We start from the raw sequence: 16821 nt of genomic DNA on the forward strand, positions 1-16821 counted from the left end.
GTTTCATGAACAGAGACTGTTGTTCAGTTGCTAAGTTGGACACCGTGAACTACAGCATGCCAGGCTTCCCTGCCCTTCACTATCTCCTGGAGTTTGCTCAAATTCATGTCCATTGAGTCAGTGATGCTATCTAACCATTTTATCCTCTGCCGGCCCCCTTCTCCTTTTGCCTTGAATCTTTCCCAGCATCGGGGTCTTTTCCAATGAATCAGCTCTTTGAATCAGATGCCCAAAGTATTGGAGTTTCAACTTCAGCATCAGTCCTTCCAATGGATATTCAGGGTTGATTTCCTTTAGGATTGACTGGTTTGATCTCCTTGTAGTCCAAGGGACTCGCAAGCATCTTCTCCAACACCACAGTTCAAAAGCATCAATTCTTGGCACTCAGCCTTCTTTATGGTACAACTCTCACATCCATACTTGACCACTGGAAAAACCATAATTTTGACTATACAGACCTTTATAGGCAAAGTGATGTCTCCTTAATTCAGGAATTGGCCCCTATATTTATGTGATACTAAAAACATTAATTCTGGAGGCTTCTTCTCTCTGCCACTATTCTGAGTATGTTCAGTTTGTACTGCAGTCCCCAGAGTGGGCTCCATTTACTAGGCTTTCTCCCCACAGGGTAGACCAGAGGCACATGGTTCATTTGTTCTTTGTCAATCCTCCATTGCTTCACCTAAGAGTTGTTTTATGGTTACCTTCAGTTCTTCAGAGTTTAAAAATCTGTATTGATCCAGCTTGCTTGCTTTCTTGTGGAGTTAATTCTTTGAATCTGAATGAACTTTCCATGTAATGCAATTCCTTCACATATTATTATTGTAGTCTCTCCAACCTGTCAGAAAGTTTTCACATCCTAATCTTATCTTAAAGAATACTTAGTGCTCCCTCTAGGCTTTATGTCATTTATATCTATATCTATATGTAGATATATATGATATTTTTTGTAGACTCCTATATCTATAGCTAAGAACTTGAAAGGAGGCCAAGGGTAGAGACCTACTTCTGTGTTAGTTGCTCAGTTGTCTCTAATTCTCTGCGACCCCACGGACTGTAGCTCCCCAGGCTCACCTGTCCATGGAATTCTCCAGGCAAGGATACTGGGTTGCCATTCCTTTCTCCAGGAGATCTTCCCAACCCAGGGATCAAACTCAGGTCTCCTGCATTGCAGGCAGATCCTTTACCAACTGAACCACCAGGGAAGCGGAGATAACAAATCGAGATCAACAAATTGATTGATCTTAATCAAGAACATATTATGAGGAAAGTTTCAATTCTTTATATGTACAATACCCTGACTAAAATATGATTAATTTAACTTTAGCATGACTTAATTCCCAGAAATGCAGGCTCCTAATAATTGCTACTTTATTATCTAAATACATGCCAGCAAACTTTTTAGTGAATTATTCTTTGCTGGGAATCAACATCAAACTTCCTGATCTCTAATTTTAAGAGATCTCTGCTTTCTGGTTACTGGAGGGAATATATGTACCCACCATCTTCTAACCTTCTCTTCGGGATTATCTACTGATTACTGAATAAAGACCCCAGTTACCCAGCAAAGTCTTTCTAAAACAAGATTATAATTCAAGGTCTGAATACTGGGGTTGATTTAAATCAATTGAGTGATTTCTTTTCAACCTTGGTGTTCCTGTTACTTTCACCCCAAAGCAATACATGTTCATTTTGACAAGTCAGATTGTAGACACACTTTATGGTTTCCATGACCCCAAGGTAATGAATGTTAATAGCTTGATGTATGTCCTATACATCTTTCACATCAATACAAATATACACACACACTTGTTGGACTTTTTTTGTTTGGGTTTTTTCTTTTTAAACAAAGATGAAATCATAACACACATCATTCTGTAATTTTCCTTTGTTATTCACAATATATCATGAATATTCCTCCTGGGCCATACATAGACTTAATTTATTCCCTGGATATATATATTTCAGAGCATGGTCATACCATAATTTAACCAGACACTTTTTTGGGATGAATATTAAGGCTGTTTCCAGTTTTCTTCAATTACAAATGGTGCTGCAATAAGTATTTTTGTAAATTTACTTCTATATGATATATTTCTTTAGTGAGAATAGCTGGGTCAACACAGTAAAAGTTTAGTAGTGCTGTATTACTTTCCAAAAATGTCATATCAATTCACATACATTCTGACAATGGTTGAAAGAAATAGTTTCTTTGCAACTACTTATTCAAGTAATTGCTTCACCTAAGATCAGTAACCCAAATCACCAAATTTCTCCTCTGGAGTTACCATGTGGTATTCAACACTTTCCAAGTTGGCTGACCAGTTGGACATCCATGAAATTGGAGTAATGCTCTTTCCTTCAGAAGAATAGGGGCCTGAAATTTTATTACCTTTCAAAAATGACATTCATCTAGACACAGTAGTCCTCAGAGCAGTGAAATTTCCTATAGGTGAGCCGTGATGAACTTTTAAAAATAAAGGCTATGTTTTTATGATTATAAAATTGAACTAATTTTTTAAAAAATTTATTTTGCTGTGCTAGGTCTTAGGTACATGGGATCTTTGATCTTCAATGCAGCATGTGGGATCTACTTCTCTGACCAAGCCCTGTGCATTGGGAACATGGAGTCTTAGTCCCTGGACCACCAGGGAAGTCCCAAAATTCAACTAATATTAAAAGTTATGAAAGAGAAAGTGAAAAGCTAAAACTTTAGCATTCTAATCCCTTTATATAAATTATCATATAATTCTCCAACAATTGTATGTATTACTTCATTTTACATATAAGAAAACTGAGGGACAGGAAAATTTAACAACTTGCCCATAGTTAGACAACTAGGTTCAGGGTTCACACCAAGCTGTCTGACTCTGTCATCTGGGCTCTAACCACCACATTATACGGTTGTACATATAAAATTGCCCAATTGGTTTCTAGTACTTAGATGTCTTAACCAATGTCTCTAAAGAAAGATCTCCTTAGTCCGGCCCCATTCTATCTAACTAAAATTACCTGCCATTTCCCCCAGTGTGCTTAAGCCAGTATTCCCTAAAAGATACTGTGGACAATGCCTTCTCCAAGCCTTTGCAGCTGCTGCTACCTCCATTCAGGTTCTGCCAGTCGTTCTGGGTCCACTTCCAGCTCTCTCCTCTGGGAAGCCCGGCCACTCACAGGTCATTGCAGTTGGTATCTGTGCAGCCTTGCAGTGATGGTGAATAGCTTATTCCAAGTTGATCAGGCTATATTTTCTCTTTCTCTGTGTCTTCCATATCATAAGCATGCAATAGAAGCTCTTTTAATTAAAGATAATGCTCTAAGGATATAGACAAAGGCAAACAAGAGAAGATAAGGCACAGAGAGACTTGACTCTAAAGGTTGGTGTCTTTTCACAAGTTTTAGGAATGGCCTTCTTTTATTCAACTTGTCTTAAAATTTCACCTGCCATTGTTACACTTTAACCTTTAAAAACCTCTGCAGAGGGAAGCTCTGGTTGTGCATATAGAGGAAACTATATTGAAACATAACTCTTCCCAGATTGCTGCATTCTCATCCAGTCCTTCATCTCCTTGTTGAGTGTTCCTAAGTGACATTCTGAAAGTGACATACTGCTTTCCCTAGCCTTAAACACACCTCTGACCTCACTTTCGAGCACACCCAGGCCCAGTGGTGACCATCTTAGTCCTGCCTCTTCTCCAGAAGGGATGGCTTCCTCCTTCTAGAGGAGTTTAGAGGTGATGGGAACATTGCTGTTCCTGAGTCCTTCTATGCCCGTTTGAAGGCCTTGAAATCCTCCCTGATCCTCAGTATTTGCCCTCTTATTTATGAAACCATACTGTTTAATTTTTGTGGCCATTCAGTATCTTGACAGTAACCCAAACTCAATTCATGCAAAATCAAATCAACACCTCCCCCAAAGTTATTCTTCCTCTCCTTACTGTAAGAGCCACCACCATCATCCAATCTCCAGGCTTGAGGCCTGAGTCATCTTTGATGCAGAACGCACTTGCTCAAAAAAACAAAAAACAAAAAACTGTTTCTTAAAAAATTGTCTGTTACCTGTCCCCTCCTGTCTGTTCCCTCAGATATGTGGTAAGACCCTGGATCTGACACCAAACTCAAACTAGTCTCTTTTCCCCCAGATTCTTTCTCCTCTAGTCCATTGTATTTACCTAGGCCAGATAACCCTTCTACAAACTCTTTTTAAACTTACTGTTCTCCTGCTCTATAATTTTCACTGATGTCCTTAGAATAAAGGCTTCATTAACTTCTTAATGTAGACTTCCAGAACTTTGTGGCTAAATTCTTATCTCTTCTCCTTGATTTCTTTCTTACTCTTTAGCAAAAGAAATCCTTAGCCCCTGATGAGTTGATTCACTATAATTATTATTATTATGTTCTTTAAATAACCTTTCACATTAGTCATCAAGCCACAGAGTGTCAGAGGAGGAAACCAAGACCCAAAAAGATTAAGGGAATTTCCCAAAGCTGTTAGTCACTAGAGGAAAGCATACCTATTCTCCCATTTATATTGTACTTCCAAACTTGGGCACTTCTACTGGGTTTTGATAAATCTAAATGGCTCTTCATTACATGTGAGTGGGAGCTTTAATAACATTTTGAAGATAAACAAGGGACAGTGTTTATCTGGAAGTAAACCCTTGCTGCTGCCTTGAAGCTGTGGATCTCTAACATCTATCCAGGCCTAAGCCAGTACAGATTCTTAGTTTAGACAGAGCTGGAAGGTGGGGAGGTGGGAAGAAATCTAGGTAAATACCCTACGAAGAGCAGCCTCATATACGGGTACCCCTCTTCAAGGCACTGGGGTCAGACTGACTTAACTAGAAACAACCCGTCTCTCTTGCAATCACCAGGCCTCAACTTTAGAACTCCCACAGTGTTCACTCAGCCCTCCTGGTTTGGGCTTGAAACTGAATCTACACAACCTCAGGATTACTTCCTTTGACTCTCAACCCAACCTTCAATTCAGAAGTTACCCTCTGCTGTATTTCGTATCTGGAGAGTACAGTGAAATGGGTAAAGCTGGAGACAAATAATCACAAAACCAGAATATTCACTCATTCAGCAAACGCTTACTATAAGCCAGCGATGTACCATGTACCAGGCACCATTCTGAGGGCAATCTTCTTCTTAACAAGAACTACAACATAACTGAATGTTTACTATGTCCCAGGCATGTTTAAGTATATATACTTAAATTCTTACAACAAACATATGAGATGTTCTTTTTTTTTTTTTTTTTTTTCTATTTAACATATGAACAAGGTAGGGGCTGAGCAGTAAAGTTACTAGACAGAGAATGACATGAGATTAAATGGCAGAGCTGAAATTCGAACCCAGGCAACCCAGCCCCAGAGCTTCATATTCTTGACCTGACATTAAATTAACAGCGAGTCTTAACCCAATGTCTACTTATGTCATCTCATCTCCTTAAAAAAATGTTAACAAACATTTACTTATAATGACAAAATGTCTGGCCACGTGCTAGATGCTGAGAATGCAAACACAAATAAGATGGAAAGGACTATTCTCTTCAGAAACTCACTCGTTAGCTCACAAGTGAGCCATCATGTGCCAGGGTTGGTGGTCTACAATTCACTTTAAAATACTTCAGCTAGGGCTTCCCTGGTGGCTCATTGGTAAAGAATCCACCTACCTGTGCAGGAGACATGAGTTTAATCCTGATCTGGAAGGATCCAATGTACTTCGGAGCAACTAAGCCCATGTACCACAACTATTGGGCCTGTGCTCTGGAGCCCATGAGCTACAACTACTGAAGCCCACGTGCCCTAGAGCCCATGTTCCTCATCAAGAGAAGCCACTGCAATGAGAAACCCGGGCACCACAGCTAGAGAGTAGTCCTCACTCGCCACAACTAAAGAAAAGCCCATGCAGCAATGAAGACCCACAACAGCCAAAAATAAAAATAAATAAAAATAGTTTAAAAAAATACTTCAGGTAAACAGTGTGATACATGAGTTACCTTTAGTCAACATTCTAGGAATGTTTGATCAGTTATTTAAATCAGGAATAAATACTTTAGGGAAAGTCATCTGACATTTTACCTAAGCTCACAGTCCAGAGGCAGCTACTATAATCTCTTCAATCCTCTTCCTGTCCCCATGGCCCCATCTCAACCCTAAGAACCCCTGGGAAGCATTTAGAACTACAGATTCTAAGCCCAGGGGCCCTCAAAATTCAACTGTAACTGGTTTGCTATAGACCTAGTTTTATATTGTTTTATATATGTATATAATACATATATACTTAGTTTTGAACATTTTTGTTATAGGACATTTCAAACACATAAAAAAATTAGAAATATAGAATAATGAATTTCCATATACCTGCTATCCAGCTTCAACAATTAACAACTCTTGGGGCTGTCTTGTTTTGTCTGTGGCATTGGTGTTTTTTAAAAACTTCCCAGTTTATTTTAATATGCAGTCAGATTTGGGAATCATTGATCTAAACAAACAAATAAGTGGGATCACTGCAAACAAAGAAGAATGCATTAGACACAGTGGAAGCGGGATGATGAACTCTGACCACTGAAGGAAAAGAGATAGGGTTTCCATAACTCCTCACTGGATCTTAGGGTTTCCAGGGCTAAACCATCCCTTGGCAACCCTGATGTCTGAGACTCTGCCAGGGGTGCTTCTTTAGCTTGGCCTGAGGATCCCAGGCTGGAAGCTGGAATCACATGCTCACACACCCACAGAATGAAGGCCTTCTCAAATATATATCCATATTTAGTTGCATTAAAGTGGAGTTTACTAGGTTAGATAAAATAACAGTATAAACAGGGTGTGTGTTGTTGTTTTTTTTAATGTTTATGTTTGTGACTAAGGAAACAGACGTTAAAGTCAATTAGGAAGGGGGAAAAGGAAAGAAACTGGAGGGGAGCAGAGAACAGTGAGGAATCAAGTTACCTAATACAGTGCGGCAGTGCACAGCCCCTAGCGCGCAGCTGTTGCGGTAGGCCGTTACCCAGCAACCTGTTACTAGGCAACGGTTGCTGTGAGACCACTAAGCCAGAAGATTAGAGCGCTGTTCAGTGGTCCTGCTTAGCCATTGGTCGGCACACGCAGTAGACTGCACCCCCAACCTGCAACTGTCAATGAGCGACCCCCGTTAGCGGTGCCTCTTGGCCGTTGGTCAGTCACAATGGGTCCCTCCCTAACGCAAGCAACCGTTAGTAGCACTGCTCTGCCGGTAGTCAGAGGGGTGGTGGTTGTCCAAAGGAGAGTGAGTTAAGAGGTGGGTCCTGGCCTCCCTGGGGCCCTCCAGCTTACCCGGCCTTAGGCCATCCGGTGAACTGAGGGGTCCGTGGAGCAGGCTTGGAGCTGTGTCCCCCAGGGCTCTAGAGCCCTCCACAGGCCGCACACACTGGCTGGTCCCAGGCCTTGAGGTAGTAGTGAACCTCGCCCCCATTCCTTCCTCTGTGACCTAATAGCAGCGGCCATCTGCATGGGCTGCAGTCTGCAGGATCTGGCCCCCTAACTGCTCTTTGGACGGCCTGAGGAGGCTGAGGGCTTATTTGGGTCCTGGACGCCTGGCTCCCTCGGTGATGATGGCTGGGCAGGGTCTGGGGTGGCCCTGAGGCAGCCACCAGCTGAGATCTGCTTCTTCAGCACTGGCAGGAGGACCCAGACTGGGGGCTGGACTAGAGCTCCTGGGCAGGGCAACAGTGCAGGGACTCTCCTTCCTCTTAGCCAGGGCCTGGACCCTGAAAGGTGAACTTTATGTCTTGGGACCTTGCCCTTCCTTGTCAGAACAGACTGTTTGTTTGGTGGAGTTTTACAAGAATATCATTACCTGACTGTGACTGACCTCCAGCATAAAGGCTCTGACACAAAGAAAGTGAAAAGTGAAAGTGAAGTTGCTCAGTCGTGTCTGACTCTTTGCGACCCCATGGACTGTAGCCCACCAGGCTCCTCCATCCATGGAATTTTCCAGGCAAGGTACTGGAGTGGGTTGCCATTTCCTTCTCCAGGGGATCTTCCTGACCCAGGGTACAAAGACACAAAGAAGTCTGCAACTAACCATACCCCTCCCTCTCCTTTCCTAGAAAAAGGGCTTTGCTGAAAGCCTTGGGGGAGTTTGGGGTTTTTAAGATATAAGCCACCCATCTCCTCACAGGGCCCTGCAATAAAACTTTATTTGCTCCAAATTCTGACATTTTGGTATATTTGGCCTCACTGTGCAGCAGGCACACAGATCTTGTGCTCGGTAACAGCTACAAGAAACAAGGAAGAGAAGAAACCAAACTGGAGAAGGGACGAGTCGCCAATGTTTTCCTCTCAGACACTTCAGGGAGGAGGATGCATGAGGGCCAAGCTGTCCAGGGCAGGAGATGGGGGCACCAGGCCTGAGCCCCAAGACCCCGAACAGAAAGGATCTCCTTCCTCAGCCATGCACGAGTCAAAGAGAAAGTGTTCTGGCTTGAATAGTGGACAGAAGCAAAAGAAAACTGGAAAGCAGAACTAGAAGCACTAAAATCCCAAGGGTTTTATCTGACCCAAGCTGAAATGAGCTTAACAAAACTCCAATCGGTGCCACTTAAACGTCAGTGCACCGCGAGACCATGGCCATAGGTCAGAGTCCACATGGCCCTTTGGTGCCTCCAGAGGAAGTCTAGGGGGAGAGGAGGGCTGAGCAAGGCAGCCCCACAGAATCTCCAAGTCCTTTGGGGACTGATACTGACAGAGCTGGAGGGAAATGGTGCGAGAGTGGGCAGGGAGGAGATGTTTGTACCAGCCTTGTGGGATGCATAGGGCTCAGGGCTGACAGAGGGCAATTCCAGGCCATTGAGCATCTGTCCGTTGACAGCGGCAATCATGTGCTGTGCAGAGGAGGGCTCGTGGGAAGGCTCACGTCAGAGAAGTGAACCAAAAGTGAAATAAAATCCCATGATCTCCAGGGAAATTTCTGAGTAGAAGACATGTGTAAGTGTATAAATTCAATGACAATTGGAAATGAAACTGCTGAGGGCATTGCTCACACTTCTTCAGTCATCAGGATTTGTGAGGGCTCCTACAGGAAACCAGAGTGTCCAGAATATTCAGGGAAGAAGGCCCAGAATCTCTAAGGTGGACTCAACTCCCCTCCCAGGAAGTTTTCCCCAGGGTCTCTCACAGGTGTCTCTTCCCATGGCCATCACATTCTCTGGCCCCTGGTACGGTAATAGGGTGGAGCAGGTGTGCAGCTAATAGCTCGAGACTATTATTATCAGGAGACCCTTAGTGCCACAGTTAGAGGTCCCACTCCAACAGTCAGCCTTGCAGTGGTTCTCTCCCTGCAAAGAGTGTGATGGGAAGTAGATCTCAGCCTTTTCTCCGGGGTCCTCCAGGCCTTAGGTGGGTGGGTTTAGCTGGGGGACCCAGGAATAGGCTGAGCAGACTTAGCTCTGTTACCTAATGGTGACAACAGTCTCCATGGGTCACAGTCCATGGAGGGCTCAGTACCTGGAGTATATGGCTACTGCTATTAAGGTAACAACTTCAACCAATTTCAGTCTCTCCAAAATTGGTATAGCTGAGATCAGTTGTCTACCCCTAGGAGTTGGCCAGAAGCCAGGGTTAAGTTGCAAGGACACTGTACCTCATTACTTCAGCTCCACCTCTATGGTTGCCCTTCTTTAAGAATTGTTAGAGCTAGGAATTAACTGGATTGGTATTTGCTACAATATATATTCCTAGTGATCCTATGCAAAAATTCTCTCCAGTTTAAATGAAAAGCCTGAGGGCTGGCTGGGTCCTGGGTGCCCTGCTTCCTCAGTGATGATGGCTGGGCAGGGTCTGGGGGCCTGGCCCTGAGGGTGCTGCCAGCTGAGATCTGCCTCATCAGCCAGGCCTGGGCACAGGCAAGAGGACCTAGACTGGTGCTGGGACCAATGCTCCCAGCAGGGTAACTAGCCCCACAGAGACCTGCTATTTTTAGCCAGGGCCTGGACCTCAGAGGGTGAAAGCTAAACCTTGGGATTTTGTTCTTCCTAGTCAAAACAGAAAGTAATGTTTGTTTGGTGGAGATTTGCAGAAACATCATTACCTGACTGTGACCTGACCTCAAGAACAAATGATCAGACACCAAGAAGTCTGCAACAACTAACCACATCCCTCCCTCACCTTTCCTAGAAGAGGGCTTTGCTGAAAGCTTTCTGGGAGTTCAGGGGTTTTAAGGCATGAGCCACCCATCGTCTCCTTGTATGGCCCTTCAGTAAACCTTCGTCTACTCCAAACTCCAACTTTTTAAAAATTGTTTGGTCTCCCTGTGTATGAAGCATGCAGACATGCATTTGATAACAGTACCTCACAACCCAGTGACCATTTCAGTGGCCTTGACTATTCTCCTGGCTTTGTCTACTCAAGTCCCTCAGAACATGAATATTTGAGAAACAGCTACACTCTACCAGACCCCATGATGTGCACTGAACACAATCTCCCTCCATGCTGCTCTGAAAATACCATTTCAAGGTTCACGTCCCACTGCCTTGTGATCTGTGGAGTTCGGATTCCACAGCCAGTCACTGAGAGATATTGCTTCTCTTCTGCAAGCATGCCTTCCTTTTACCTCCAGCCCACAGAATTTTACTCACATGTATCTTTTACCTGAATTGCTTCTGTTTTGCCTACTTTTCTCTATCTTTCAAGACACAGCTTAAAATCAACTTTTCTGTGACCCTTCCTAATCCCAGAAATGGGAAGTGACACCTGCTGAACTGTTATAGCTCTTGTAGTTGTTTCAACCACTGATGTTAAAGCTTTCCACAAAGGACTGGCATAGTGTTTATTTGTATATGTATCAGGGCTCTAGCTTCACTTTAAACTAGTTATGAGTCACAGGAAGCCTATTTATACAAGCGACTGGGAAATCTTCTGGGAAGATTAATCCTCAAAGGAGTCAGGCCCAGGGAGCTTGACTTAGTAAGGCTATGGTAGAGATGGGGGAGGGTGCCTAAAGCTCATGTATCTTCTTTTCTAGATCTGGAGCTCCTTCAGGGCAGAGACTTTGAGTGATTCATCCAGCAAAGCAGGTGGTATCAAGAATAGTGTTCGATAGCAGTGGATATTTAGTAAGTATTAATGGGATAAAAGAATACTTACTATCCTCTCCTTAGAGCAAATATGAGTATATGTCAGGCTTTATTCCTGAGTATATGAAGTTGTAATCCAGAGATTTTTTTAACACATGTGTCGATCTCTAGCATAGGCTTATTGTAAGAGGTTCACAAATCCATATCATGTCAATAATTTTATGGAGACTGCATAAATACAATACTTTGTACATACGTGTATGCAACACTGTTTCAAACAGATAAAGATACTATTTTGGTTGATTTTTTCAATCTATAAATTTATCTATAACCCTTACTGGAATCCAAATGTCTTTTGCCATTACATATGACATTAGACAATACAAACACAACTTCTATGACATTAAAGACTGATCCTTTTAAAAACAAACACACATTAAAAGAGGTCCCCAGGACTTCCCTGGTAGCACAGTAGCTAAGAACCTGCCTGCCAATGCAGGAGACGTAGGTTCAATCCCCGGTCTGGGAAGATTCCACACGCCACAATTTCTGAAGCCTGTGCACCTAAAGCCTGCGCTCTGCAGCAAGAGAAGGATCGCAGTGAGCAGCCTGCACATGGGAATGAAGAGTAGCCTCCACTTGCCACAGTTAGAGAAAGCCATGCAGAAGCGCAGTCACAAATTTTTTTTTAAAGAGGTCTCCATCCCAAGGAACCTCTGTTATGTACAACGTGTAACAACATCCCTGCCTGGGCGGGCCACCAGTTTGCGGGGGGCGGGGGGGTGCGTGGGGCTACCCTCCAGGTAATGTGTTTTCGTCTCAATTTACAATGTACAATGAGCTTTTCTGTTGTTTGTTTATGGCTTCATCCACTCCCTACAACAACCCTCAAGGACTGGCAAGAGAGCGGTTGGATTTCTAAGACTGACAAGAAGCTTCTATTGTGAAATGTACATGGAAGAGACAGAAATCCACAAGAAAGAAAATAAATGCACAGTATAATTTTAGGAAAAAATGAGGAAAGAACAGAAGAGCTCTATAGAACACACTGAAATGTTCTACAATGCACATAATTGGAATCCTAAAAGGTGAGGAAAGAGGAAATGGGGCTCTGAAGATGACAAGAAGGCAAGAGGACAGAAGGTTATGGTGAGGTGAGGCAGGTGTCTTAGCTGGGATGGTGACATTGAGCTGAGAACTAGATGACCAGAAGTAGTAGCCAGGAGAAACTATGATTGAAAGCATTGCAGAGAGAAAGAAAAACAGCAAAGATCCTCATGTAGAAAGGAGCTGGGTGTGAGTGAGGAGCACCCAAAAGTCTACTGTGGCTGAAACATGAATGAGAAAGAGAGCGGAATGAAACATGGCTGGAGAGACAGGCAGGCAGGTGGGGCCTTATGGGTCATAAGTGGCTAAAAGAGTAGCATTCATCAGGTATTTCTTTTACTTTCCCATGTTTCACAGTTACTTTAATCAGCAAAGCACAGAGTTGTTTATTAAGTACGTCCATGTGACTAGCTCTAGTCAATGGACTGAGGGCAGAGGGACTTGTGTCATTTTGGGGCCAAAGCATCAAAGAGCCAGTACAGAAACATCAAGCCATTTCTTTCTTCAGTGGACAGAGCCAGAAGATCTAAGTAGGTTGAATCACTGAGTTGCAATACGAAGACAGTTGCCCTGATGATTCATGCAGATTCTCAGTAGACTTTAAGAGCAATAAATCTGTATGATATTAAGTCATATTAGGCTGATTCTGACTAATAACACATGGTAAGAAGTTTAGATTTTATTCTAAATGTAATAGGAAGTCATTTGAAATTTTTAGCAAGAGAGTGAATACATCATACATACGTTAAAATGATCACTTTTTGTAGAATTGATTATGGGGAGGACAGACAGAAATCAGGAGCCAGTTATAAAACTATTAAAGTTTGTCTAGCCATGAAATAATGGTAGCTTGAATTTCGTGGTAGCAGTGGACATGGTGAGTTGAATTGGGGATATATTTTGAAGAAAGAACTAACAAGACAGGAGAATTTCCTGAGTAGTTAGACTCAGTGCATTCACTGCCAGGGGCCAGGATTCCATCTCTGGTTGGGGAACTAAGATCCTGCAAGCTGTGCGGCACAGTCAAAACAACCTAACAAAACTGATGGAAAGACTCCAAGGTTTGGGGCCTGGGCAACTGAATAGGGAGAGAACAAAGAGTTATAAAACTTGTTTTGGTTTAAAGATCTCTTTCAAAAGGACAAGGAAAAAGAGAGAAAATATTTCCCAACTCCTTTCACAGAGTCAGCATAACCTTGATATTAAAACCTGACAAGGTACATAGATGCAAAACTCCTAAACAAAGTATTTATAAACCAGGTTCTATATACATAGTAGGAAAATATATCATAATAAAATTGGATTTGTTCCAGGGATGCAAGTTTGTTTTAACATTCATTTATCTGGAGTTTGTTAACAGAGTAGAGAAAAATAAACTTGACTAATGCAGAAAAATCATTTGACAAAATTCCATACTCATTCACGATTTTAAAAATTAGGACTAGAACTTCTTTAATCTTACAGGATACTATAAAAACCTAATAGCATATGTCATACTTAATGGTGCAATACTGAAAGTATTTTCCTTACAGTCAGGTATGAGAGAAGAATGTCCTCATCATCCTTGCTGTTCATCCCTGCACTTGAGGTCCTACCCAGTGCAGCAAGGCACCAAAAGAAAGAGGAGGAAGAAGAGCAGGAAGAGGGTGAAGGAGGAAAGTACAGGCCGGGAAGGAAGAAATAAAACTATCATTATTTGCAAGTGACACAACTGTATCTTGGAAAATCTGGAAGACTCCATGGATTAGTAACTAGAATTGATAAGTAGATTCATCAGGATCTCTGGATGGAGGTTGAAGATACAAAAATTCATTATTTTTCTGTATACCAGTGATAAAAGAAAGTAAAAATATTAAATAATATTTACAATAGCACCAAATTCAACAATTACCTAGAAATAAATCTAACAAAATTTGTGCAAGAATATTTGTATGGAAAACTACAGAACACTATTAAGAAAAAAGTTTTTTAAATGAAACATACTATGCTCATAGATTAAAAACTCAATATTATAAAGATATTAACTCTTTACCAACTTAAGCCACAGTGTGAATGTAATTCTAATAAAATTCCAGCAGAGCTATATTTTTGTGGAAATTATTAATAGCTAGCTGGTTCTAAATTTTATATGGCAATGCAAAGGGAATAAGCAAGACTTGAATAAAAATGATGACCACCAGATATCAAAACATAAAGCTGCAGTAATTAACCAGATGGCATTGTCAACAGGTATAAAAATAGACTAATGGAACAGAATAGAAGATCCAGATAGAACCTACAAATACATGGATACTTGATTTATGACAAAGAGGACACTGAACACTAGTACAGATAGGATAATCCATTCAGTAGGTACTGCTGTCTATTGGATATCCATAAGGCAATAACAAATTTGATCTTTATTTTATACCATACACAAAAATCAAATCCAGGTTGCTTGTAGATCTAACTGTGAAATGTAAAACAATAAAACATTTAGAAGGTAACAAAGAAGAATAAATCCAAGGCAGGAAAAATTTTCTTAAACATGACACAGAAAGCATTAATGATGGAGGAAAATATTGATAAATTACTACATTGAAATTAAGAACTTATTTTCATCAAAAGATATTTAGAGAAAAAAATTGGGATAATGCATTTGAATATCTAAGCAACAAAGGGCTTTTAACTTGAATATTTAAAGAATTCCTTACAGTCGATGAGAAAAGCATACAAACAGAGAAATGAACAAGAACTGGAGTAGACACTTCACAAGAGAGGATATCTGCATGGCTAAGAAAAACATAAAAAGATACCCTTATCATTCACCAGGAATATAAAAATTAAAACCAAAATGATATGCTGCTACAAACACCCAAGTGGCCAAAATGAAAAAAAAAAAAAAAAAGATGATGCCAACTATTGGGGACGATGTGAAACAACCAGAACACTCATACACTGTTAGTGGGAATATTAATCAGTATAATCACCTAGGAAGTGTTTGGCAGTATCTACTATAGTTGAAAATATGCCTCAGTGGGGAAAAAAAAAAAGCCTCAGTAATTCCAGCATATACCCCCCAAATGTGTATGTATGTACACCAGAAGATAAGGCCAAGAATGTTCATAGTAGTACTATTCATAATTGCCCCAAGCTAGAAACTACCCAAACACCCATCAATAGTGGAATGGATAAATAGATTGTGGTATATTCACATAACAGACTGAAGTGAAGTGGAAGTCGCTCAATCGTGTCCAACTCTTTGTGACCCCATGGACTATACAGTCCATGGATTTCTCCAGGCCTGACTACTGGAGTGGGTAGCCTCTCTCTTCTCCAGGGGGTCTTCCCAACCCAGGGATCAACCCAGGTCTCCCGCATAGCAGACGGATTCTTTACCAACTGAACCACAAGAGAAGCCCAAGAACACTGGAGTGGGTAGCCTATCCCTTCCCCAGCAGATCTTTGCGACCCAGGAATGGAACCAGGGTCTCCTGCATTGTAGGCAGATTCTTTACCAACTGAGCTATCAGGAAAGCCCTACAACAATATTATATAGCAACAAAATAAACTTTTGAAAGAGCAAGGATTGCCCGAGGATCCCCAGCTGTCCCAGCCCTCAACTGTTTGAGTCTTCCCAGCCTGGGCCCCAGACACATGGGTCAAGAAGCCTTTGAGCTGATCCTGGCTGTAGCCGCTGTCTCAGTGTAACAGCACAAGAAACTCTGAGTGAGGACAGCCCAGTTGAGCCCAGTCAAGCCCCACTTTTGTGAGCAAAACAAATAATTATGATGATTTTAACTCACTGCTCTAGGGATGGATGTTGCACAGCAATAGGTAACCAGAATAGACATGGAAGTATTTAGAAGAAAAAATAAAACAGAATGTGTTAAATTTGTAAGTCTACTTTAAAATGTTTAAGGACATTTATTTAAATAGATTTGTAAAACTCCTTCTAAAAACTACTGTTTAATATTAGGGTCATAAATAAAGGGAAAGACTTGTAAGTTGAATGTAAAAGATTAAGGGCAAATAGATTCTAAAATTTCTACCTAGCTAAGTTGAACCTTAATTGAGAAAAATATTTTAAGTAAAACAAGATAAAAACAGTGAAAACTTCTTGTATAGCTAACTTCATTGATTCTTTCAGAAAGTTGAAGGAAACAACATAAGGAAACGAAATGAGTGATTTATTGAGTGCTTACTAGATGCCACAGCATGTCCTAGGTGATTTATTGAAATCAACTCATGGAATCCTTACAACCCTGTGAAGTGGGTTTTATAATCACCCCTTTACAGATGATGCTCAGAGAGGCTATGTGACTTGCCTGAAATTCTACAGTTAGTAAAGGATAGAATCTGTGCTTTGGCACTTTGGGATGCCTTCTCTTGGAAGGAAGGCTGATGAAGGCAAATTTCTAAAAGTCACTTGGGGGCCTTGGTGTGGTTGCAGTGCTGGCATCCTCTGTGTCTGCTCCAACCTTGCCTGTGAGCCTTCCAGTGGGTGAGAAGAGGGGTGTGCACACAAGTGACTATCCTGTGAGGATTAACGTGGCCAGATTAAAGGACGATCCATTGACCCTTACAGTTCAGGAGTCTGGGTTGGAGCCAAGGGGGCCTGTCCCCTGGACATAACTTCAGAGTAGCTCCGGAGAGGAGTTCTGGAAGCTGTGGAAAAACAG

The 16821-nt window shown here is 41.7% G+C and overlaps 2 protein-coding genes across 6 annotated transcripts in view; one reads left to right on the top strand and one right to left on the bottom strand.

The window, feature by feature from the left end:
• PLA1A (phospholipase A1 member A) overlaps window positions 1-14243 on the top strand; it is a 43677-nt gene extending 29434 nt beyond the window's left edge. Inside the window, exons 11-13 of one of the 3 annotated variants that reach the window (XR_011487205.1) lie at window positions 11002-11092; window positions 11915-12141; window positions 13693-14243. The gene's annotated coding sequence lies outside the window, so the exon portion shown is untranslated. The remainder of the gene's footprint in view (window positions 1-11001; window positions 11093-11914; window positions 12142-13692) is intronic. The other 2 variants (XR_011487204.1, XR_011487206.1) reach the window with 2 other exon arrangements.
• The window catches only part of POPDC2 (popeye domain cAMP effector 2), a 32715-nt gene continuing 18405 nt past the window's right edge, over window positions 2512-16821 (bottom strand). The window contains exons 4-7 of one of the 3 annotated variants that reach the window (XM_070466016.1): window positions 7314-16807; window positions 6366-6511; window positions 3013-3313; window positions 2512-2609 (exon numbers count right to left, since the gene is read on the bottom strand). In XM_070466016.1, the coding sequence (XP_070322117.1) occupies window positions 16722-16807 (86 nt within the window). In that variant the 3' untranslated portion in view covers window positions 2512-2609; window positions 3013-3313; window positions 6366-6511; window positions 7314-16721. Of the gene's footprint in view, window positions 3314-6365; window positions 6512-7313; window positions 16808-16821 lie in introns of those variants that run through there. The other 2 variants (XM_020891734.2, XM_020891732.2) reach the window with 2 other exon arrangements.

Source organism: Odocoileus virginianus, chromosome 4 (assembly GCF_023699985.2).
Source record: "Odocoileus virginianus isolate 20LAN1187 ecotype Illinois chromosome 4, Ovbor_1.2, whole genome shotgun sequence".
NCBI classification, from domain to species: Eukaryota; Metazoa; Chordata; class Mammalia; order Artiodactyla; family Cervidae; genus Odocoileus; species Odocoileus virginianus.